We start from the raw sequence: 26,301 nt of genomic DNA, 5'->3' as shown, positions 1-26,301 counted from the left end.
CTTAAATCTTATTAAGTGGAGTTTAGCCTACGGGAGAGAGTGCTCTCAACTAAAGGACACAGACTTCTCAAAACTCCTTAATTCCAGAATAACTCAAAACCTGGTAATCTTCCTTCATAGAAGACTATGGGACTTGGTTGCAGTGCTGTATAGAGGTCTTCATAGGCCACCTGTCAAAGCAGCAGTCTAGACCACTGTTAATGGTGGGTTGGAAGGACTGTGAGGATTTATGAGACCGTAACTACAGTCTTAAAGGAAATTTATGAGGAGTCATTTCAAGTATTCCTTTTGCCTCAGAAATGTTCTCCTAAGTGGGAAACATATTAGTCATACAAATTCCTCAGTGAAGTTAAAAATAAAGCTATCATTTACTGAATGTGAGGGGGAAAAGCGGATAAGGGTCACTATTCTAATGGAAGTAAATTTGCAAAGAAACATAGTTCTGATGGCTGTTGTCTTTTTATTAGCTACCAAGTTCATTTAACAGAAAAACAAATTCAGTCTAAGATCATTCATTAGGATAAGCATAATTAACAATAATTCATCAATCATTCTTTGAAGATGGTCCTATTTTATACTGCTATTACCTTCCCCATATCTGAGATTAATGAGTGAGTCTTGGAAAAGAGCATGTGTTTCAGGTCAATGAAACATTCAAATAATAAAACAAGTATTACTTTGTTCTGAGTTAATGACAGGTAGGGTAGACTTTGCGGTAAAACTATTCTAATCTCTTTTAATTTGGTTTAGAATGGCAAACATTTTAACTGCTTCAACAACCCATTAAGTGTTTTGCAAAATGGCAAAACATTCTATGTGACTTAATTAATATCTACTCCAATTATACACAACACTTCATGCTCAAGATCTAGATTTATTTTTAAACATTTAGTCCAATTTATAGTAATACAGAAAAAATCACATCTAATAAACCACAACTGTAGAAGAGACAAAATAATTGTGCTCTGCCACATTTCCACACAAATATAATGATATTTCATTAAAAGAAATCACAATCACATGTAAATAAAATATTTATTCTCTCAGTAGTAGTAAGAACCTCTTTTGAGTATGTAGGGTCTTCTGGGTTTATTCTCATACAGCTGCCGTTTCAGAATGTAAGGAATTTTTCTCTTTATCACTTCTTCCTTTTCATTTTTGTCATTTCCAGCATCAAGAATGTCTTCCTGAATCAACTGCAAGATAGACAGAATATGAATCAAACTTACATGCATTAAAGTCTTCCATTTCAAGGTGTTTCATCTACCTTTTATCTCATTTGCATTCAGACATAAGACATATGTGGATGATGTGGTTCATAGCAATTAAGTGTTTTGCTAGAGGACAAGTAGATACAGGTGGCTGAGAGGATGAAAACATGATTTTTCTTGTTCTCTGTTCAGTGTTCTTCCTAGTTCATTAAGCTAGCTTTAAACTTTTATTATTTGTCGAGGCCATATTACTACCTCCAAATGAAAAAAATTCACTTAAAGTTACTTTCAGTATTTTTCTTCAATGTATGATAGATCAAAAGATGGAAATATATCATAAGTCACAACAAATATAGAGATCTGAATTTAGTGAACCAAGCTTGGCCTCAAAGGTCAATAGAAATTTAAATTGCGTTGTTAATTAATGATTTGAATTGAAAGCCATTCTAGAGATCCATTTCTCAGTCATAGAGAGAGGAATGCTTGTTCTGCCTACTTGCTTAGCTGTTTTAGAATTAACATATGTGAAGGCTCTGTTTAAGTGTTAAAGATCTTTAGCTTGTGCTTCTTTAATTAATCATTAAAATCAAGTTCACATTCAAAAACTCAAGGGAGTTAATCTTCATGTAAAATCTTGCCTAATATCTCATTGAACGCACTGTATTCTAAAATTAGTTCCAAACAGTTTTTCAGATAGTACTGCTCTGATTCAAAATGTTCAACCAGCATAAGATATTTAGAAACTCTTCCCAGAGTTTTGCACATGATTTCCATAAGATTTTTAAACAAATCAATGCTAATGCTCAAGATAAGAATTATATTCATATTTGTGATTGTCTTCTAAACTTTGGGGTGACTATAATTAGTACTAATAGGAGACTAAGGTTTTAATCATAATCTGTATGCATTGATCATATCACAAATACTTCATTTCAACCCACAGCTATTCAGTTTCAGGGAAGGGAAAACAGCTACTGTCAGACAATCTAGTTCCTTAATCTCTTGTTTCTCTGTGCACATAGTCTGTAATTACTTGCACCACATTCTGAATAATATCATCATTTCATTTGAAATCACTCTGTAACATTTCAAATAGCAAAAGTTTTAATCTTATGTGCACCTGATTTTTGTGTATTATAGTTTACTAAGGGTTTTTTTTTTTTTCTGAATAAAGAGCACATAATTGACATTTCCCAATTTTCCATGTTTTATTGACATAACATTTTAAAGAGAAAATCATTTAACTGGAATTGGAATTAGAGGATAAACAATCTAGCAAGAAAAATTAAAAACCGTTTTTTCATTTTATTTTAATCTGGAGAATACTTTTTTTGTTTGCAAGTTAGAATAAATACTAGAAGTTCTGCGCCGCATTTCCTCTTTTCTACAGGGTATCTCTGTGATAGCACGTTACAGAGATGGTGATATTAGCAGGAAAGGCACCCTCAGACCCTCAGATCCCTGATGTTGATGTAAGCCCAGAATATGAAACATGAAGTAAACTTCTCTTAGGGGTTCATCGGAAAGAAATGTTTCCCTTGTTGGGAAAATTACAAATTTTCTTAAAGCATTTTCATCTTCCATTTCTCCTCCAAATATTTTCAAACCAAAGGTGGTGAGTCACCAGCATAGTATTTTTTTAATTTTAATTTCATTTTAAAATTTTTAATTGGAGGAGAATTGCTTTATGATGTTGTATTGGTTTCTGCCATACAACAACGCAAATCAGCCATAAGTATACACACATATCCCCTCCCTTTAGAGCCTCCATCCCACCCACCCCCATGCCACCCCTCTGGGTCATCACAGAGTACTAGCTGGGCTCCCTGTGTTAAACAACAGTTTCCCACTAGGTATCTATTTCACACATGAGGTGTATAATATACATCCATTCCTTCACTGTAGTTCTGTATAGTGAAATTTGGCTTTATTAGCCAAATCAAATTAATTCAGCTTCTAAGGATGATTAAAATCCACAACCCACACATTCAATTAAAATAGAAATAGAAGTATAAATGGAAATTATATATATATATATACACTTATTCCAGTTTTATTTACCTAATATTTTCAAATACAAATGAAATCTTTTGTGTCCTATGTTTATTTATAAACAAACACACAGGACTTAGTGTTTCTAAGGAAACATTTTGAGTTTCTTAAATTTCGTCAGTATGCCACTATCACCACCAGCACCAAAAGTTGCCTAAGCATGCCATCCACAATAAAAGCATGTGGATCAAATCTGCCTGAAGATAGACCCCCCTTTAAAGACCAAAGAAGAGATATTTTGCTAAACTTCAAATATTTGCAAAACATTTTGAAGATCTGAAGGAATGTTAACCTCAACACATGGTTTATTCTTCCTTAATATTTGTAAGTCTTCCTGTTATGATAATTATCAGGATTAAAACAATCAGTATAAATGAGAGTTAACTAGTATAACCATAATCATATTAATATTTTTCTTTCGTTTTACCTCCCAGTGTTGAAAGGCCCTGCTGTGACAGATTTTTCGGAGCTGGTATATCGTCAACATTGCTTCCAAGCTAAAGCCATCTAAGGCAGCAGGAAATTTCCTTCTTGTAATGAGCTCCTCCTCATGAAACTCTCCTGTTTCCTCAGCTTGGCTGTTCAGGTTATTTATAAGACTGCAGACATTCAGCAGGCTCATTTTCCAAGAGGGAACACTTGCCTTACTGATCTGAAATGTAGAAAGAAATAGCTATTGTAATTAACCTTGTGTTGTATGAGTTAGAAATAAATTTCTACTGTGCTAACCCATTACCTTTCAGGATCTAACTGTTACTCTAGCCTAACACTGTTATTAGCTTAGTAACTTCATATCACAAAATTGAATAGCTCCAAATACTTCATATCCTCTATTTAACAAAGGCTTTAGCTAACATACATAAACACACACATACACAAGCAAAGCAAGAAAGAAAATAGAAATTACAGTAAGTAGAAATGCATAAATATATATGTATACAGCACAGGTGAAAATATTCAAATACCACTCTCTCTTTATTATACTTCAGGTTAGTGTCTAATGGAACAGCAACTATGATTATACTAATAAATATTGGCAATTATAGTATTGTGAGACCACAAATCTATTCCACACATTAATAGTTGTCATAGGTACCATCAAAGCTGACTAATTTATTTATCTGAAAATTATAATATTTTCTAAACTAGCTATCCTTTTCTAATAAGACCCTATGCTACTGCTGCTGCTGCTAAGTTGCTTCAGTCGTGTCCGACTCTGTGCGACCCCATAGACGGCAGCCCACCAGGCTCCACCATCCCTGGGATTCTCCAGGCAAGAACACTGGAGTGGGTTGCCATTTCCTTCTCCAATGCATGAAAGTGAAAGTGAAGTCACTGAGTTGTGTCCAACTCTCAGCGACCCCATGGACTGCAGCCCACCAGGCTCCTCCGTCCATGGGATTTTCCAGGCAAGAGTACTGGAGTGGGGTGCCATTGCCTTCTCCCTATATGAAATCATTATTACCATAGTAAACAGCCTTCTCATTTGTCAATTTTAGGAGAAACTAAATGTGAAATAACTTATAAAAATTAATAAACCTCAAAGGACACAGATGAAGAAAAGCACCAATTTTTTCTAAAGAACATAAAAAATTTTTTGTAATGAACACAAAGCTGTGATAAGAAGACTCAAAAATATTAGTATCAATTCTATTGGCATCAATTCACTCTGAATTATTTTCCAAATGCAGTGCAGTTGCAAATCAATGTACCAATCTGGAAAATATGGGGAGACTGGAAGAAGAGGGAGTGTAGGGAAATAATTATGAAGTTAATTTCCAAGTATGAATGTGTGAGAACCAAGAAAATTTAGGAAAATAAAAAGGTCATGAGGCAGGACTTACTCTGCCAGATATTGAAAGATATCTTAGAGCTCAGTGATCAAAGAGTGATCAGAGAGTAATCAGAGAGTGATCAGAGAGTAATTAGAGAGTGATCAGAGAGTAGTCAGAGAGTGATCAGAGAGTGATCAAAGAGAGCTGAGCGCTGAAGGATCAATGCTTCTGAACTGTGGTGTTGGAGAAGACTCTTGAGAGTCTCTTGGACTGCAAAGAGATCCAACCAGTCCATCCTAAAGGAGATCAGTCCTGGGTGTTCATTGGAAGGACTGATGCTGAAGCTGAAACTCCAATATTTTGGGCACCTGATGCGAAGAACTGACAGATTTGAAAAGACCCTGATGCTGGGAAAGATTGAGGGCTAGAGAAGGGGACGACAGAGGATGAGATGGTTGGATGTCATCATCGACTCAATGGACATGAGTTTGAGTAAACTCTGGGAGTTGGTGATGGACAGGGAAGCCTGGCATGCTGCAGTTCATGGGGTCACAAAGAGTCAGACATGACTGAGCGACTGAACTGAACTGGACTGAATCAAAGAGTAAATCAATACAGCAAGAATAAATATTAAACTCAAAAGAATATAATGTCCAAACTTTGATCCAAGTCCATATGATTGAAAAGCACACAGCAAAGTGTGCATTTGAAGTCCTTGAGACAGTTGGTTCAGGGGAAATCTGGATTTAGATCTAGTTATAACTTTTATTGATATATTATAGTCTAACAATATCCAGATGGGATAAATATGAGTAAAAATAAAAATATGTAAATGTATAGAATTTATTTTATAAATTTGGAAAAATATTGTTAAGCAAATAGCCAAACCAGAATTCATAAAGAAAAAGATAATTTTACATGCATAAATTTGTAAATTGTCTCTAGAATGCTAACAGCCTTAACTAAAATCAAAAGCAAGATATAGTGTAAAAGCTGTCACAAAATGCTAATATACTTAACACAGGAGGAGCTCTTCAAAAAGAAACTGGGGAATATTCCATAAAAATGGGGATGACCCAGAGGGATGTTGTGGGGAGGGGGGTGGGAGGGGGGTTCATGTTTGGGATCGCATGTACACCCGTGGTGGATTCATGTCAATGTGTGGCAAAACCAATACAGTATTGTAAAGTAAAATAAAGTAAAAAAAAAAAAAAATTAAGCCTCAGGCAAATAATATGAGCAGACAGGCACAGAATCACTCATCAAAGAAGAAATTTGTAACAGAAATATGTGGAATGACGTTCAGCTTGGCTGCTAGCAAATCAAGGACCCTAAAAGTATAAGTACACTCAATGTGCTTATGAGAATATGGAGGAACAACACTTTATCTTCCAAATATTTGTTGGTCTGAGTAAACCTTGCAATAACTTCTTGAAAAGTGTTTTTAGCAATATGTATTAAAATTGTAAATATGCATACCTTTTGATTAAGATTTTATCCTAGGGACATGAAAACTTATAAGTACAAAGATATTCACTATAATGTTTCCAACCAGTTTGGAAACCCTTTCACTTATGCCCCTTGAACATGATTGTTAGCCCACTGCTTCAATTTTTTTTGCCATGGGAACCTTAAGAGGCAACATGCTCCATTCTGTGGCAGCAACACCTGACGTCTTGCTAATTAAGGCAACGCTACAATTTTATATCCAGAAAGTTCTTTAGAGATCGTCTGAATATGTTCCTTAAAACACTAGCTTTGTCCTCACTGTTTTTGAAAAGGAGTTTTGCTGTCAAGTAAATTGGAAAACTTGAGTTTAAAGGAAACTTAAAAGCTTCTTGAATTTAGTATCCCCAGAATTTTTTGCTTGCAAATATTCATTAAAACTTTTTAGTATATGTGTATATTAGTCACTCAGTTATGTCTGACTGCTTGCAGCCCCATGGATTGGAGCCAGCCAGGCTCCTCTGTCCGTGGAATTCTCCAGGCAAGAATACTGGAGTGGGTAGCCATTCCCTTCTCCAGAGGATCTTCCCAACCCAGGAATCGAACCCAGGTCTCCTGCATTGCAGGCACATTGTTTACCATCTGAACCCCCAGGGAAGCCAACTTTTCAATTGTGCCAACATAATATCCAATGCTCCTCAAACTAATTAGCCACAGAATGCTTTATTCATCAATTATTTGTCAGGACTTGTGTTGTCTGATTAATTTTTGGTTGAGAAAACAGTAAAGCATCTTGCTCTCTTCTGCCAGTTAAAACAGTCACTGTAACACTTAGTGCTACTATTTAATATCACCTTAGCCCCTGTCATACTCTGGAAGCATAGCAGAGAGAGTGCTTTGGACCATATGGTGTCTAAATAGACAGGCACTAATATTTGAGAACATTTCTTATGAGGTTTAAATAGTTTGCTCAAGAAAATGACAAAGACTCTCTCTTTGATGAAATCTGAGTCAGGCTACCCTGAACCCTCTTCCTGATGAGGTCCCAAACTTGGCCTTTGTCCTTCATCCAACTGAGTCCAATTTTAGCAAGAATCCTTTGGAGTCAAGTTGGTAAAAATGCCTCACTGTTGGTATCTGATCATCCTAGAATTCTGCTGAGTAGTCTAGCAAGAATCCTCCTAGATTTAGAGTTTCCTTTTAGTAATTTTCCATACACTGACCCCCCCCACCCCCCACTCCAACCCTGCTCCTTGGCTGGAAACCCACACTTGCCTTTGTTGTATTTGGAGTTGAACTTGACCTTTCTGCATACTGTGGATAGTTCTCTTTCTTAATAAATCTATATCAAAGCACTAGGATCAGTAATGAAGAGAATTGTATTGTGAGAAAAAAATCCTTATCTTCCACTTCTCGTCAAAATTTGCCATTTCTCTTGACTTTCTGTTGCTACATTTCGGTGTCTAAACAGTTTTACTTTAAAATTGAAACTGCTCACATATTCTACCTTTAGAGTGGAAAGAGGAAAGCTGGAGTTTTTGGAAGCTTTTAATAATGGAATTATTAATAGTGTTACTAATTAATAAATAGTCTTAATAATACTATCCTTTTAAAAATTGAAATACAGTAATTTGCTTAAAATGGTCAAAAGTTTAGAGTCCTTATTTGCATAGAATACCCACAGCAAACATGAATTGAATCAGAGAGAAATAAGTGGTAGTAGTTTTGTACAAAGCAAGAAATGAGCTTTTTGTTCCAATTTTAGCACCAAAATTGGGATAATTATACTTCTGAGTGCTTCTTCATTGTAGTCTGTATTTTACTTATTTCAAAGAGGCAATGGGATTCAAATTTTCTTCCATGATCTGTTTTAAAGATATATTCTATAACTGAATGAAAGAGAGATATATATTTGTGTCTACACTTTTGCTATGTATTTTTCTTAAGAATAAAACTAAACCATACCATATACTGGAATTGCTTTTCCCTTGCAGTATCTTCATCAGGGAAGGAATCATAACCACTCCCATGTTTTTGCAAAGTAGCTAGCACTCCCTGAACCATAACACATATTAGAGATTACTTAGGACCTTTATTTATCAATTTAAACTTGAAATCATAAAGGCAAAATCTCTACCAAGACACTAAGGCATACTAATCTGCTTCATTATTTAAATAAGACTATTGACTTCACTTGTCTTCCTATTTATGAGTTGAAGTGATTGTAGTCATGGATATTCTGATTGAATATTAACCAAAGGATCTATTTTCTTAAAGTTAAATATACTTGGTCACTGAGTTTTAATGACTAAATAAAATTTGATCATTTGCGATAGGAAGTCTAACAAGTTATGGTAGAATTTGGTTTCAATGTGTTCGACTTTTATAGATCTGGACAAGTGTGGAAATACCCAAATGTCTTTTAAGGACCATAGTAGAAAATGTCTGTTAGCGTTTAGATAATAATGCCTCACACTCTTAAACACACACACAAATGGGTATTTCCCCTTCACATCCACTATTGAACATAATTCTACTTATATGCCAGAGGTATTGCCCTGGATATCTGCCCAGCATATCTTTCATCATCTAATTAGGGCAGACCTGAGGTGGCAGGAGGAATTCTGAACATCTACTTTCTAATCACAGCATCTGTGGAATCTTGGGTCCTCAACTTTGGGACCTGTGTTACAACAGCGATTACACAGGGGCCTCACTTCAAAATATATTTTTGATTTTTGGTTTTGTTTTGTTTTGTTGAGAAACATCTTTTGGTTGGGAACCCTGTTCTCTAACTCTACGTTTAGATATATTCTGATTATTTCATTCTGGGTAAATCAAAATTGTGTAGTAGCGTGGTACCTGGGGATATTCTAATTGAGTTTTATTCTTAGGTATAGGCTGGAGTCTAAAAACCTTGCTTTCAAGATCCCAAGAGAGGAATAAAAAGGTCCAGTACAAAGTTTTATCTGATTCAATACAAACAATAAGCAGGTTCCAATACATTTTTGTTATGCGGAGAATTTAAATCCAGAGGAGGACTTCATGTAAATGTCCCACTACGGTATTCTTGCCTGGGAAATCTCTTGGACAGAAGAGCCTGGCAGGCTACAGCCTAAGGGTCGCAAAAGAATTGGACACACCTTAGCAACTAATCAACAACAACTAGGAGATCATAAACTCCCACCCCAACATTTGAAAACGAGGATACAAAGGCAAGCATTGTTAACTAGCCCCCTTGCTGAAGATCAAATTGTTCACAAGTCACAGTTGCAGGCTTAGATCTCCAGGTTTCTGTTTGCCGGTCTTTGCTCTTTACTTTCTGTCTCATTTCTTCATGGATTTCACAAACTTTCATTCTTAATTTAGGAACTCCATTTCACTCTCCCCAATAGCAAAACAAAAGGCAAAAAATGTCGCTTAATTTTCATCTATGTCTTTAACTTGAAGTCAGTGTATCTTTCATCATATATAATGTGATTGAAATGGAGAGAGGATTTCCACACAAATAATATGGGACTACTTAATTAAATTTGCAACATAGTGATTGATATCACTAAACTTCTGTCCCTGCCACATCGATACCCTTAAGTTCTTTGAACTTAAGGAACAGTTTCCCCCAAAAGGAAATGCTTCCCAATGAGCTTTTCAGTCTCAATGGGAAGCTATTACTATAGGAAGAGGACACCATGTTTATAACAAGAGTTCATATGTTTTCAGGCTTTGGTTTAGAAAGAAAGAAAAAGTTACCTTTGATGTATGCATATTGGTCAATAAATCTGTTTCTAGCGCTTTCATTTCCTCTTCTGAATCTGAGTAAAATCAAAAGCACATGTTTACTACATAACCGCATATCGTATAATTATAACTTGAATATTTAAGATCAATCTCAACAAACTTTGTCTTAGAAGTTTATTGTCTTTGCCATGTATTTATTCTCCTTATAATAATATTTAAAAAAAAAAAACAATTATAGTTTTATTTTAGGCTAACAGAACACAACAATAGAAGCACTTTTATGAAAATAGGCACATGATTTTATGCCAGGAGAGTTCTTGATGATTTGGAGTTGTTAAATCTCTGAATCTCAGGATAATAAAACCTGATTATACTACAAAGATGTCATCAAATATGCTGGTTAATTTTTACTGGCAGTAGTTTACATATATATATAGAGTATATACATATTGATATTTTCAAAGCAACATAATGAAAAGGTAAGTACAAGATGATTTTTAAAGACAAAACCAAAGGAAGTTACTTATTGATAATTTTGGAATAAGAAAGACACTGAGATTTATTTTATTTGAGATGCTATTTTACAAAACACACTTTGAAAGATTTGTTTCTCTATATTAACAAGGATTTAGAATTATGTGTACTTGGTAATTTTATCACAGGCTATTAAAAAATCATTTAAGCAAAAGTAAAGATGGCCACCAATACATGTACAAGAGTGTTGAAAATGGACTTCTGATATTTTTTAGAACACCCTTTCAGCTTCCACTAATAAACATTTCACAGAGAAGAAAATCTTGGAAAATACATAAGGTAATAGAAATAATGTTATGGAACACTAAATGAAAATCAGAGCAGGAATTTGAATTAAACATTTCAGTGTCATATTTATGACATTACAGTATAAAACAAGTTAAATGATTTTTGCTAAACTTATCCCTTGTTTTTTTTTTTCACCTTGATATGATCATTCAATTATTTTTCAAACATTAATTGGAGCATATTGCAGTCATTATAGTTCATATTACTCTCTAAAATTTGAAATTTATTTTCAAGGTAAGCTATTAATAGATATTTAGCAATGCATGACTTCTTCTTAATTATCACATGCAAAATACACTATAGGGAAATAATTTTTATCAATATAAGAATAATATTCTAGTTACATTATGTATTAACTTAAATGACATGCAAGAAAATCGTGAAATTTGTAATATGTCTACCTGTCACAGAAAAAAAGTTATTTAAAATATATTCTTAAAAAAAGCTTGGCATTTTTTTGTATTTTCCTAGAGATCATTTTCTACAAATAATGCTTTATTCTGTTGATTCATTAAACATCAATATTCATTTTATCTTAATACACACACTATGAAGAAAATAATTTTTGAAAGGGAGAAGCCACCATGTCTTAAGAGAGTGAATGAAGATGATATAAAACATTTCAAATAGAATCAGTTTGAATTATGAGTTTGCATTTTGACAGGCACCACTTCTGTACTTTTTATTAGATCAGCTTAAGTTTTACATTTTTTTTCCTAGTGATTACATTGCAAACGGGAACATGAAGTGTCTTATTGAAATCCCTTTTATTACCTAGCAAATTTTAAAAGGGAAAGGAAAATTTTCAGTTCTTGTAATCATAAAGACAGAGAAAGAAAACATACAGTTTCTATCACTAAAAAGCAAATCAGAATAAGGGAGAAACTCTTCTCCTCAGATACATTAACATTAGTAACAACACATTGCAAAAACAGAAAAAGATTTCATTTCAAGGAGTTGTGAAATGCAGCTGAGCTTACCTGAGCACAGACTCCAGGAGCTGAAAGCCAGGAGCATCACGCACAGCAGCTGGATTTTCATTCCTGCCATCATGTTGAGCCTTCTAGCAAGCCAAGTTCATAAACGTCAGGGACAGGCTGAAGGGGGCTCTCTAGCACAGCTGACTTTGGAAGTACTGAACTATGAGCGATGCTTTGGCCATTCCCTATATATATACATGCAGGAGATGATGTCATGAGCACACAGAGATTATCTCTTCACGATGTACCCTTCATCTCCAGCCCACCCCACTTCCTCCTCCCCTTTTCCTTTGTCCCCTCACACCTCCCCCCCACTTCTGAACCTCCAGGAACAGTGACATCTTCCCTAATTGCCACCGCTGCTCCAGATTAATGACGCACAAAAGGAGTCATTCAAAAGCAATTCCATATAGAGCATACTGGAAAAGAACTTCCAGTACTATTCTTTCCCCCATTTCCTCTCATTCTCTGACTCTAAGAAGTTGTCATTCTGATTTTGTGAAGCATAAGATCTGTTATTTCTAGTGTGAGTAAAATCTCCAGGATGAATGCCTAAAGTCAGTAATTCTTTAGGTTTGGAAGTTGTTAAAGAGTTAGGATTCTTTTCTGATAATCCACACTTTTGAACAAGTGTTTTGTGGTTTCAGGAATAATATAGTTCTGCTATATACTGTTGTCAATGCTCTGGAAGAAGAAAGGAGGTGGAAGATAAGCAGAGAATCAGTTATAACACTAGGTTAAGCAAGAAAATTTAGAGAAAGGAGAGAAAACGAATTTTAAGAGAGACTAGTAGCTCTAAGAGTATTATTTCTTAACAAATCGTAAAATCTATACAAGTAACTGAAAAGATGATTGAATTACATATGCTGACTTATGGTTGAATGTTTTAGAAAAAGAATTTCATGTTTACAAAATCCATCCATAAATCATTTATGTGCTAGCAGGCATGTATTGCTGTATCACTGACTGCTGTTTTCTGATACTTTCCTCTTTTTCTGTCTGCATTTCCTTTGACATTCATTCTTGGTGGCACATTCTGTTCCGTCTGTAACCCCCTTCTCACTGTCTCTCACCATTGTATCAGATTTCTTCCCCATGACAGTCCCCAAAATGAGACTGCGCTTCTGGAAAGGAGCCAATTCTAAATAACCACTGTCCACCAGTCCTGTTTCTAAGATAGCATCTTCACATGAGTTACAATGACACTCATTCCCTCTCGGGGTTATCAGTAGAAAATTGCTCAAAATGTCTTTTGGAATGAAGTTTTCTTCTTGCATTAAGTATTTCAGGATATATGACGTGAGCTGAAAAGACGGTGCTGTTAGAAATGTGAATATTTGAGGTTAAGGGGTCTGAGACTTGCTCACTTCTGAAACATATCAGATAGTAACAATCTAGAAAAGAAGTCTTGATTACTACAGGGAGTTGATTTATTCCCTATAGTATGTGTCTATGGGATTGGCTACTCTATTTTACCCTACCCCTAAGAAGAAGGACCAATTTCCAACTGTTAATAATAATTTAAAATAGTCATTCATGTAATTTAATATTTAGGAATTTAACAATGGCTGATATTTTTATTACTTTTAGTTTGTTTTACAGGTCTACATGCCACACAGCACTGAACACGACTCACTTGAGGAAAGTTTTGTGTATACAGTGTAATTAACTAGCAAAGAAATGTGAAATATGTACTCTGAATTTGCTTTCCTGCCACTAGGGAGCACAACAGAGGTCTAAAAAGCTTTATTTTCACTTAACTGATCATATTAGAATTTTGAGCATTATGCTTACTTTCTTCTCACTGTTAGAGCATCTTTGTGACAGAATACTTCAAGGGCACTTTAATAAATATAGCAAGAAATTTTATATTCTTTGCATCACATTTAAATTAGTCATTTTATGAGCTTCTGACTTGCAAATAGAAAAACTAATCTTTTCAAATGTGTGATAGCAGCCAGATTGTAAAAAGTAAGTGTGATTCCTATTTATCTCAACTGATTTCTTTAATACATGAGGCTCAGGGAAATGTTGGCAAAATTTATTCCTAATTAGTTAGATGAAAAAGGGGAAGAATGGATAATGGGAATTCAATTTGTTTTAAATGGGGCTGCTGCTGCTGCTGCTAAGTCGCTTCAGTCATGTCTGACTCTGTGACCCCATAAACAGCAGCCCACCAGGCTCCCCCATCCCTGGGATTCTCCAGGCAAGAACACTGGAGTGGGTTGCCATTTCCTTCTCCAATGCATGAAAGGGAAAAGTGAAAATGAAGTTGCTCAGTCGTGTCCGACTCTTAGTGACCCCATGGACTGCAGCCTACCAGGCTCCTCCTGCCATGAGATTCTCCAGGCAAGAGTACTAGAGTGGGGTGCCATTGCCTTCTCCTTGTTTTAAATGTATCACTTTAATATTAGTTGTCAGTGTAGAAATTATTTTAAATATGATAAACTGAAAGAATTGGGGGATATGTGTAAACAAATGGCAAATGATTCAAAATCAGATAAATTGTATACACTATTTTTCTTTGTGGGGAAAAGAAGGTATGTGACTTTTGTGGTAAAATTAGGATATAGATAAACATTATCTGACCTTGAAATGGTATTTTTAAAAAGTCTGTTACGCCTTTGTTTTTCAGCCCAATGCCTTTAAGCTTCGGAAAACCAATTAAATTATCTGTTCTAAGAAAAGGAAAGTTATGTGTGGATATTTGCCTTTTAAAGTATTTTAAGAAGTACCACGATGATGCCTTTTATGCAGGATTTCAGGCTCCTTTCTATGGAGATGGGTGAAATATCTTTATTCTAAAGATTTTATGCCTAAAACACTAATTTTTATTTAGCTCTTGAAATACTAGTGAAGAGTTTGAACATTACTCTGGGATTCCCTAGTGGCCCAGTTGGTAAAGAATCTCCCTGCAATGCAGGAGACCCAGGTTCCATCCCTGGGTCAGGAAGAGTCCCTGGAGAAGGGAAATGGCAACCCACTCCAGTATTCTTTCCTGGAAAATCCCATGAACAGAGGGGCCTCACAGGCTACAGTCCATGGGTTTGCAAGAGTCAGACACGATTGAAGTGATTGAATACAATCTTTATTTGTTGGCCTTCCAGGTTGAGGTCCGGAGAAGGCAATGGCACCCCACTCCAGTACTCTCGCCTGGAAAATCCCATGGACAGAGGAGCCTGGTGGGCTGCAGTCCATGGTGTCACTAAGAGTCGTACATGACTGAGCGACTTCACTTTCACTTTTCCCTTTCATGCATTGGAGAAGGAAATGGCAACCCACTCCAGTGTTCTTGCCTGGAGAATCCCAGGGACGGAGGAGGCTGGTGGGCTGCCGTCTGTGGGGTCGCACAGAGTCGGACACGACTGAAGTGACTTAGCAGCAGCAGCAGCAGGTTGAGGTCATCATGGAGCAGCTAATTCTAAACAGGTTTTATCTATTTATCTGAATGCTTGAATACTTGAATGCTAAATCACATCAGTCATGTCCAACTCTTTGCTACCCAACGGGCTCACCAGGCTCCTCTGTGCATGGGATTCTCCAGGCAAGAGTACTGGAGTGGGGTGCCATTACCTTCTCCGTTCCAAGTTTCTACTGTGGCTTAATTCAGACCTGTATTAGTTGAGTATTGATTTTAAAAAATCAGCAGAAATACCTGAAGGATTGGCAACTGTGAAGAGTGGTCTGTAAACATATTTAATATGGAGATGGGAAACCTCAGGAACTGTTTAATAAATAGTATTTCTTCACTTTCAGGTGATTTCTTCCTCTATCTTTGGAAGTTCTAGTAACCCATTTACATAGAGCTTCCTGGCCTCTCTGACCTTTTTATGCTTTAATACCTAAAATTTACCCTGTAGCATTTCTATCATCTGGAATCTTTCTTCCTTCTTCTCTGTGACCTCTCTGTCTCTCACTTTTTGACATTATCTTTCATTTTAAAAAGGCTGTATTTTATGACCTTTTCAAAGTAAACTTTTCCAAGTTTGAATCCTGAAAGTCTCATCTGTTTCTACTCCTTCCAGTTTCTGCTAGCTGTTTGTGGTCAACTGTGAAGGGAAGCAGAATTTGCACTCCCAAAATATGCCTCTTTGCTGTGTTGATTATCTTAAGCTGGTTATTTTCAAGACACAGCTGAGACAAGAGAAGCTCTGAAAACTGAGTAGAAGTTACCCCGTTTTTAAGGGACCTTTACTTTAATAAGGAGAATCTCCACTTGTAAGGTTATCTTCCTCTCTAAACTATGCCTGGAAGGGAAGGATGACTGCACCTCTGAAAACTCTCCCCAGTGGAGAAGGCACCAATTTCATAGCAATTATATCCTGGTTTACTGTGCTTTTGCTGATAATCTCCCATTAACAGGCCTTTCCCAAGCCCCTCCCCAACATCTCTCTTTTGTTTTTAGCTGAAGATGATATTTATTGTGGTGGCTTGGACCATTTTGGGGAGCAGCTCAGTTTTTCTGGATATCTCCCATGTATGCAGAAAGTGTACCTGGTATTAAACTTCTGTTTGTAAACTGCTAATCAGTTACTATGGTGCAGAGGGTGGGGATGGGGATCTCAATGAAAACCTGGAAGGGTAGAGGGAAAAAATTTTTCCCCTCCCCTACAACTGTAATAGGGATTCACTGGTGGCTCAGATGGTGAAGAATCTGAGGAGATTCTGAGGAGATGGCAGGAGACCTGGGTTTGATCCCTGGATTGGGAAGATCCCCTGGCAAAGAGACAGGCAATCCACTCCAGTATTCTTGCCTGGAGAATCCCATAGACAGAGGAGCCTGCAGGCTGCAGTCCATGAGATCGCAAGGAATCAGACACAGCTGAGCAACTAAGCACACACACTCAACTGTAAACTTCTAGAAAAAAAGGATGCTCACACATGATTATATATTCCCTTCTTCCAAGGTTTACAATCTGTAAGTACTCAATACATAGTGATAGTGAAGTTGCTCAGTCGTGTCCGACTCTTTGCAACCCCATGGACTGTAGCCTACCAGGCTCCTCTGTACATGGGATTTTCCAGGCAATAGTCCTGGAGTGGATTGCCATTTCCTTCTCCAGGGGATCTTCCCAACCCAGGGATCGAACCTGGGTCTCCTGCATTGTAGACAGACGCTTTACCGTCTGAGCCAATAATCACTAAATTGAATTGAAATGCTGATTATTTTAAATTTCTAACTTGTTCTTCCATGTTTCTTTTTATGACATTTCTTTTAGCCACATGTCTAATTTCAATGACTGAGAACTCCTGTTATCACTAATCTTAATATTTGATCTGAGTCTTTACTAATGAGGTCAATTCTCTCAGACTTCACTCTAGTCATTAGTGTCCTCCCTGACTGGTCAACTTTAGAAGGATATTTAAGAAATACAACCTGGGATCATGTGCATTCACCAGTTGAGTGAACAAATTGTAGATTTACTCCATTCCTCTAAATGGGTCTCTGGTTTGGAACTGGAACTGTGATTCCTCTGAACAAACAATGATGCCAATCTCTTTGTAAACTCAATTGATTTTTCTGTTCAGTTAAGGTCCATTTTCTAAACAAACAGACAATTAAATGCATTCACAGACCCACACCCACATATACTATTGTACACACAAAGCAGGTATAATCCAGTCCTTGGAGAGTTAGGTAAATGTAAACCAAATGTCCAATTTTCCAATCTATGTGTAATCATGCTTTGCCCGTAATCCCCATAAATTCCCAGCTTCTTTCCCCTTGGCTCTTCCTGTCTCTGCTCTTGCATCTGTAGTGGTAATTAACTTGGAAAACTTGACGATGGATTTCTGCAGCCAAAGCATATTTTGCAACTTGAACTCCAATCATAACACTAGCTTTGCCTGGGATTCACATGTTAATGAGTTGCCATATTTGACTAAGGATTTTCCATATTGTAGTTTCTGCTGATCTCACATAATCTCATTTCTCATATCAAAGAAAAAAATGATATGTTCACAAAAATTACTCCCCTCTATATGTGGGGACATATTGCTCCAGCAATTGAACTTATAAGCCTTTTTGAGTAAGATTGTTAGGTAGGCAGAGTAGGAAACATGAGTCTAGAATGGCAGTGGCTAAAAGACGAGGAAGGGAAAAGCCCCTGAAAATAGCACAAAAGGAGGTCAAAGGAAGGTCTGAGGACCAGAATGAGGACCTCAGGTAGAACAAACAGCTCTCCTGGAGAGCCCAGTTTACAGAGGGCTGGCCCAGGGGGAGGGAAATCATAAAAAGAGGGGCCAATGGGCCGGGGGTCTCTCTCCCACGCACTGGCGCACTCCTCCGCTCTCTTCTCTTTGCGTCTTTGGTTCGGCATGCCCTCACGCCTCGCGGATGGATTTTTCCTGCTATTTTCTAAATAAAATTGAGCTGCAACACAGAGCTGTAACACTGATCTAAGAGATAACACAGTCTATCCAAGACCTGAGAGCTATGACAGGCAAGGGCTTTAATGTCCCTCACTCCAAATCTTTGTTGAGATGAGACAGAACCGAGGAGAATACACTAGCCTGACAAGATCAAAATGAAAGAATTACAGGAAAAGTTCTTAACAATCTTCTTTTTTTTTATCAGTTTTACAAATTAGAGTGTAATTATTTTGAGTAAAAAACAATGAGATGAATGAGTTTTATTTTAAAGAAAAGCATCTCTCTCTCTTCTTTTATTATAAACTCTAAGAAGATTTCTCTATCACTTGTAACACACAAAACTGAACAAATGTACTTGAGTCCCCATTTACCAGAAGCAGAGTCAGTGACTTTTTTCTTCTTTATCTGAAGACTATATTAGACACTCAATTTGGAATATAATGGTCTATATTATTACTACTCCTTTGTCTTACTACTTTTTTCAACTTAGATTCTTTCCCTGCTGATCTTGTTAAATCTCATGGCTGTGAATCCTATCTATTCCCTAATATCCCATCAATTTGCATCTCCAACTTCTCAGATTGCCTACCCAATCACATCTTCAGCAGCTGTACTTAAAGTATACTTACTGTCCAAAAGACAACTTTTTTTTTTTTTAGGTAAGGAGAGACTTTATTGAAAACAATTATTACAGTGAAGGGAGGACTCTTGTAATAGGAAGAGCACTCTGATCACAGGTCACAGGTGTGCACGCATCTCCTAAACTAGTAATTTTAATACAGTGTGAGAGGTACTGTAACAGCACACACATAAGAAAGAGGCCTAGGACACAGATGACAAGGGGGTTAATTCCGCTGCTAGAGAAAGGGACAGAGTGATAGGAACAAGGGAATTGTGTCTTGAAAAGCAAGAAGTCACCTTCAGAATTAATAGGGATTTACATTTGCTTACATGCTTCCCAGGTGCCTCAGCAGTAAAGAATCCGCCTGCCAATGCAGGGATGCAAGAGACGCAGGTTCGATCCCTGGATCAGGAAGATCCCCTGGAGGAGGAAATGGCCACCCACTTCAGTATTCTTGCCTGGAAAGCCCCATGGACAAAGGGGCCTGGTGGGCTACAGTCTGGGGGGGTCACAAAGAGTCAGACACGACTGAGCAGCAGCAGCCCGTTTACTCACTGAGTGCTTACCACAGCCCCATGATGCTAAATTGCTTTCTGTGTGATCTCATTTAATCCTCACCAAACTGTCAGCGGGGTATCAATTCATTTCTGCTAGTGTAACTTTGACTAAAGGGTCTTCCGAGTAAACCACAGAGACACTGAGGCAGGGGGATGGCAGCAGGGAAGCAGGGATGGGAAACACTGAAGCTTCCTCCTCAAGCTCTTTAGCCAGTTCTCCTTGAGCCACTGACTCCAAAGTTCATGAATTGTGTGTCCATTCAAGTGTCTTCTGTGTGCCAGGCATTGTGTTAGGTGCCAAGGGAAGCAGGGATGGGAAACACTGAAGCTTCCTCCTCAAGCTCTTTAGCCAGTTCTCCTTGAGCCACTGACTCCAAAGTTCATGAATTGTGTGTCCATTCAAGTGTCTTCTGTGTGCCAGGCATTGTGTTAGGTGCCAAGGCTACAGCTGGTGGGCAAGACAGCACGGTTCCCATCACCCATCATAGCGTTTATATTCTAGCAGGGCAGCTGAGGGCTCTCAGATGGCACTAGTGGTAAAGAACCCACCTGCCACTGCAGGAGACCTAAGAGACTGGGGTTCAATCCCTGGGCCACGAAAATCCCTGGAGGAGGGCAAGGCAACCCACTCCAGTATTCTTGCCTGGAGAATCCCAAGGACAGTGGAGCCTGGTGGGCTACAGCCCCTGGGGTTTCAAAGAGTCCGACATGACTGAAGAGACTTAGCATGCAGGGGAGATGAACAGGTGAGTTCCATTCTAGGGTGATGAAGAGAAATGAGGGAACACCGGGAGGACTCCTGGTCTTGCAGGTTGAGGGGGGCTTCCTGGAGGACCTTGAGTTCAGGGTAGCTGAGCACCACTGGTGAGGCACAGGGGCCGCCCTTGTCGCCCTTCACAAAGGACACTCCTTGCCCTTGACCCTCCGCTGGCCCAAGAAGATAAGTCCCTCTGCCAGGACCTGGGGTCCAGTCAAGGGCCTCCAGACAGACTCACTTCTGTTTCCAGGGTGTCAGGGTTTCCACCCGAGGCCATGGCATGCCCAAAATAAAACTTTTGAGTCCTTCGAACACCTTTCTAAAAATATCCTTCTCCCTTAATGTTCCCTAATTCAGCAATTAGAAGCATCATTCACTGAATTGCACAGATCCAAAAACTGGAAGTCATTTACAATTTCCACGCTCCCATCACTTCCAAGTTATCAGATCTCCCTAGGGTGCGGGCCTGCCACCCAAAAGTATTCCAAGGCCCAGTCCTTTTCCTGACTCCACCATCACCATTCAGCTCCAAGCTATCATCTTCTTATCACCATTCAGGCCTGAGCCGCCGCTGCTCCTCTGGGCCGCGGTAATAGTCACTTACATAGTACACCTACCAACAGTCTTACTCCATTTCAATCCAGTCACCATACCGAGAAGTTTTTTTTGTTTTTTGCTGTTTTTGTCTTCTTTCTTTCTTCGGTAAATCTATTCTTATTACTCTCTAAAGCTGTCCTGCTGTATTTAGGAAGAACTTCTGACTGTGACCTTTATTATCCTGAATGGGCCTCTGATTCCTTCTCTGTCTGTCTATTTCAAGCACACTGGGCTTCTGACTTTTCCCTAAAGAAGCCAACATTTTCCTTCGGAGATCTTCAATAAATATTGGAATTAGATAGAAACTGAAAGTGTCAGTCACTCAGTCCTGTCTGACTCTTTGTGACCTTCATTCAGCAAATACTCATCTCATGCGCCCTCCCAGAGTGGGTAGAATATACTTCCATACCCTTGACTATGACTTTGGCCATGAGGCTTGCTTTAGCCAAGGAGATATTAGTAGACAGGAGATAATAGTACACATAAGGAAAACAAAGACTTAATATCAGTTGCATCTTGGGACTTGCCCTCTTGCTTCTCTGCCACTGCCAAAAGAAGAACTTTCCCTGCTTTACCCCAGAATGAGAAGAAACATCAAGCAAAGCAGAACTAGTCAGCTTGCAAAACTGCAATGGTGAAGCGGAGCTTCCTGGGCCTAAGGCAGGGTCATGCTGACTAACTCACAGCTATACAAAGAGAATTGAATTATTTAAGTGGCTGAGTTTTAGGGTAGCTTGTTATGCAGCATTTTCGCAGCAATGGTTGACTGAAGCAACTGTCTATTCTAAAACTTATCCCACTGCTACTTGATTCAACCTATATAGTCTTTATTTGTCCACTTATTTTTGTCTTTTGTGCATAAAAGCAGGACTTTTTTTTTTTTTTTGGTCTTATTTTTCATATTACCAGAACATGAAATAATGCTTTTCCATGGTAGGGACTCAGTGAATACTGTTAAGTGGATGAATTAATGAACTAACAAAATTCTTAGTACCCATCCCTGATGGTTTTAGAGTGGCTATTTCTCCTCATCTCTCACAAAGACCTTTTCACTCTGCAGTCTGTGTACAATGAAATCCAGGAAGCAAATTTCTTTTGGAGAGAATTTTACTCAAATGATATAAGAGAATGCTTCCCTTCAGGGGAGTCTTGAATTTTATTTTTAATTGCAATTAATATTTTGCAAGTTACCATTAGGGAAAAGTGGGAGCATGGTGGTCCTAAAAGCACATGTTGATGTTTCCAATTTGTACAGAAAGTAGATAGAGGGACAAGTTGTTAGAGGCAGAGGCCTACAGCCAACAATATAGCATCCTGAATCTAGAAATAGCTACTGTAACCAATACCACAGTCCTCAGAGTAATATAAAGATTAAACTTGAAATTTATTTATTGAAAACCTGCGCTATGATAGACACTGTGTGAGATTAATTTGATTTCATGTAATATAACATACTATGAAGCAGGGTTCACAGAATGATATTCCCATTGTGTTGGTTTAAAACACTAAGGCCATAGTGAGTTTCAATAAGGATAAAGAGACCTATTAAGTAGAACTTGGATAGGACTGAACAAGGCTTTCATTTCTAAAGCAACAACTAATCTTTGTAATATTAATGCTGGATCCAAGTACAAGTCAGAGAAAATCTTGTATTAACATGCTATAGAAAATGCTATGCCAAATAAAGGGCTGGCTAATACTTTTAACCTAAAAGTACATTTAGTAAAAGTCAGATTGGATTTTATTTTTAAATGGATTCTAATTCATCAGCTTAGCCTTGTTTTTCTCCCTTTTCAGGTTTAGATGTGTTGCACATATTAAACAAATGAATAAATAATCATAAAAATAATCTCAGAATCCTCTTCTTCTGAGTCTAGAAGCAACCAATGTAACGAATACCATAGACCTTAGAGTAACTTGAAGATTAAACTTGAAATTTATTTATTGAAAATCTACTCTGTGACAATCTACGGTGCAAAATTAATTTGATTTCATGTGATATAACCTACTATGGAGCAGGGTTCATTATAAGGGCTATGTTACATCTCAGTGGCTCTACATGCATTGAAATGTTTCAACTGGGGCCGTAAATTAGAAAGTATGGAAGAAAAATCAGGAAATTAAGTGAGGTTACAGTTTGTGGAGAGCTGGAGTGAGTGACCTGAAAAGGAGCACACTTCCCACTTCGGACTCTGGGTGGAGGCATTTGTATGTATAGTATGAAAACACCACACAAGCACTCTGGGGACTCAGGTCATATTTTAAGGTCATCTTAATTCATGAAGCCAAAGAATGGATTAAGCCAAATTAATAAGCAGTTTTACATTTAAATTTTAGAGAAGGGAATACAGATCTACACATTCTAAATGAGTTAAAAATCTCCTCTATTTTCCAACTCTTCATCACATTGGTCATGATTGCACAGAGTCTACCGTCAATTCTTATCCCAGAGGGAGGTTACTCTTCAATATCAGTCAAGTGATTTTGAGAAATTAATTTATCTTCTATTAGTCTCTCTGTTACAGTACAGCATCCCCATGACAAGCTGGAAAGCATCCAATGGGTATTAGTCACTGTAGAATGGACTTTTATTTTGGACAGGTCTGGTTTTTTTGTTTTGTTCGTTTATATAATATCTTGCTTTGGGCATTATCAGGTTTTGTTGCTCTCTTTCAGTAAACACAAATCCGTTAGCTTCTACATCATAGATTCCTTACTCATATGATCTTTTGTCATATCACAGTGTAATATGACCTTTTCCCCTATGTCTTCTCTGGCCCTGAATTCAGAAAAACATGGTCATAAATTAGGTGCATGCATGCCTTCTCAGTCGTGTCCCACTCTTTGCGACACTATGGACTGTAGCCCAGGCTCCTCTGTCCATGGGAATTTCCAGGCAAGAATACTGGAGTGGCTTGCCATTTCCTCCTCCAGGGGATCTTCCCAACTCAGGGATCAAACCTGAGACTCCCTTGTCTCCTGCACTGGCAGCTGGGTTCTTTACCACTGAGCCTCAAATGCCTTTAGGGACAAGGAGGTGACTTGTCCTATTTAAGTCCTATTTAAGGGGACCATCTGTTTGATACTGGGACTTCCCTGCTGGCTCAGATGGTAAAGAATCCACTTGCAATGCAGGACATCCAGGTTCAATCCCTGGGTCAGGAAGATCCCTTGAAGAAAGGAATGGCAACCCATTCCAGTATTCTGGCTTGGAGAATCCCATGGATTAGCCTGGTTGGTTACAGTCCATGTGGTGGCAAAGAGTCAGACACAACTGAGTGACTAACATTCACTTTCTGCTTGATACCAAGCTTCAGATGATTTTTTTCCACATGGAAACAGACCCCAAATGGCAAATTTTCTATTTTTTTCAGTATTTTCCAAAATTTTAGATTCTTATGGAAAGTCACAATCTTTAAATGCAAATATTTTCTTCAATTTTCTCTTTTGCAGTACCAAGCAAACTGAAATGTCTGTGTACTGAATTCAGCCTCAATATCCACCATTCTGCTACTCCCTGCTTTTAGTCCTATTCCAACAACTTTCTTCTTGTGGCTTTAGACGTTAATTCTCTGAGCCTGTATTATCATCTGTAAATTAAAAATAATAATTTCAGTCTTCCTTGGTGATGCAGATGGTAAAGAATCTGCCGCCTGCAATGTGGGAGACCTGGGTTCGATCCCTGGGTTGGAAAGATTCCCTGTAGAAGGGACTGGCAACCCACACCAGTATTCTTGCCTGGAGAATCCCATGGACAGAGGAGCCTGACAGGCTACAGTCCATGGGGTTAAAAAGTGTCAGACAGGACTGAAGTGATTTAGCATGCACACGCACACATTCCCAGTAAACTTCTTTGACATCACAAATTATTTAAGGCAAGGATAACCAACAGTTTAAATGAGCATAAATGCTAACACCAACACTTCTCAATAATTGTCTTTCATTGTGTCATCTTAGGAAGTTGTCTGATAATCTGACAATACGATCACCGTATCAGTTTGAGATGCTATCTCAATATTTCACTATTTTAAAATGCATGTATGCTACCTGATTGAATTATCCTTTTCTTAGTAGTTGGTATCCTTCAATAAATTTTATTAAATTGTCTAAGTTATCAAAGTTATTCATATACAATTTTTAGTAATATTTCTTTACTATCTTTTTATTGTCTGAGATTTCTACAGCAACATTCTCTTTTTCATTGCGGATATTGCTTGTGCCTCTCTTTTTTCATTTTTTCTTGATCAGTTTTGTGACAGATTTTTTAGTTTTATTCATCTTTCAAAAAAAGCTACATTTGTCTTTATTTTTTCCATCATTTGATCTTTCTTTTATTGATTTTCAGTCTTAGCTTTATTCCTCTTTCCTTTTTCTTACTTTTGGCTTATTCTTCCTTCTCTATCTTTTAAAAGTTAAGTTTAGAACATTAATTTCAAACCTCTCCTTTTTTTTCCCCAATATAAACATTTAAACATTTTAACTGTTTTATCAGATCATGGTTTTAGCTGTTTCTCACTAATTCCAATTAAAGTGTATTTTCACTACGATTTATTTTAAAATATTTTCTAATTTACTCACAGGTTTTCTCTCTGATCCACAAAGTGCTGGATCCCACCCTGCAAAGCCCTTATTGTGCAGACCAGGTTGGAGTCTCATCATCAGCATTTCCAACAAATTCCCAAATGATGCTAAGGCTGCACTCAGGCACGGTCCTTATTCTCCAAGGATGACCCTTCTGAAGCTTCTTCTCTCTGGCAGTTTGGAAACCCAATTTCTTCCAATACTGGGCTACTTCCAGAATCTCTGCTCTCACTTTCTGAGCAATTACTGTGTGCCTGTATGTGGAGTCAAGTCTTGCAAGGCATTGCCAAGGGTTTGTTTAGTCGGACATCTGAAGGGGCCACTATGCAAATTTCTGAGGCTCCTTCTCTTGCCTCTGCCTCATCTCTGCCAGCCTATGCCATGGAATATAGCAGCTTTAGCAGCAACAAAGTAGAGTCACTGTTTTCTTTGACCAGCAGCTTTGCTCTCTTCTCTGGGAGTTCTTCACCCTTAGGCAGCAGTTTGAATACGCCCAGGTAGAAAATCGAAGGGAATGTGGGACTCAGTTCTGGAGTTATCCTTCTTTCACGAATTATCATTATATGCTGTGTTTTTTCCCAACGCTTAAAAAGGTGTTTCATATATTTTACCCTATTTTGTTCATTTTTTATGGCAGGAAGATAAACCTGACATTCAGTATTCTGCTGTGGCCAAGACTGGCTGTGTATATAAATGATTATCGCAAACTCTTACCCTCAAAGGAATGAAAGATGTTCTCTCAAGTAGCTCTTTGCTTTTCTTTTCCTCCACTCCTCATTTTCCACTCTCCA

The 26,301-nt window shown here is 37.8% G+C and overlaps 1 protein-coding gene across 1 annotated transcript; it reads right to left on the bottom strand.

The window, feature by feature from the left end:
* NTS (neurotensin) lies at positions 443 to 12,187 on the bottom strand. Its single transcript, XM_005679781.3, has 4 exons — positions 12,025 to 12,187; positions 10,235 to 10,296; positions 3,691 to 3,915; positions 443 to 1,196 (listed from the first exon to the last, which is right to left on the bottom strand). Exons 1-4 carry the CDS (start codon positions 12,095 to 12,097, stop codon positions 1,044 to 1,046), a joined length of 513 nt encoding a protein of 170 aa, XP_005679838.2. The 5' UTR covers positions 12,098 to 12,187; the 3' UTR covers positions 443 to 1,043.

The sequence above is a fragment of the Capra hircus genome, chromosome 5 (genome assembly GCF_001704415.2).
Source record: "Capra hircus breed San Clemente chromosome 5, ASM170441v1, whole genome shotgun sequence".
NCBI classification, from domain to species: Eukaryota; Metazoa; Chordata; class Mammalia; order Artiodactyla; family Bovidae; genus Capra; species Capra hircus.
Note: the sequence above shows the minus strand (reverse complement) of the source record. Positions and strands in the feature narration are given on the sequence as shown.

Coding starts and splice junctions, on each gene's coding strand:
- NTS (XM_005679781.3), bottom strand. CDS start 12,097: ATGATGGCAGGAATGAAAATCCAGCTGCTGTGCGTGATGCTCCTGGCT. Junction 10,297..12,024: donor CTCCTGGAGTCTGTGCTCAG/GTAAGCTCAGCT, acceptor GATTTTACTCAG/ATTCAGAAGAGGAAATGAAA. Junction 1,197..3,690: donor GGGCCTTTCAACACTGGGAG/GTAAAACGAAAG, acceptor TCTATCTTGCAG/TTGATTCAGGAAGACATTCT.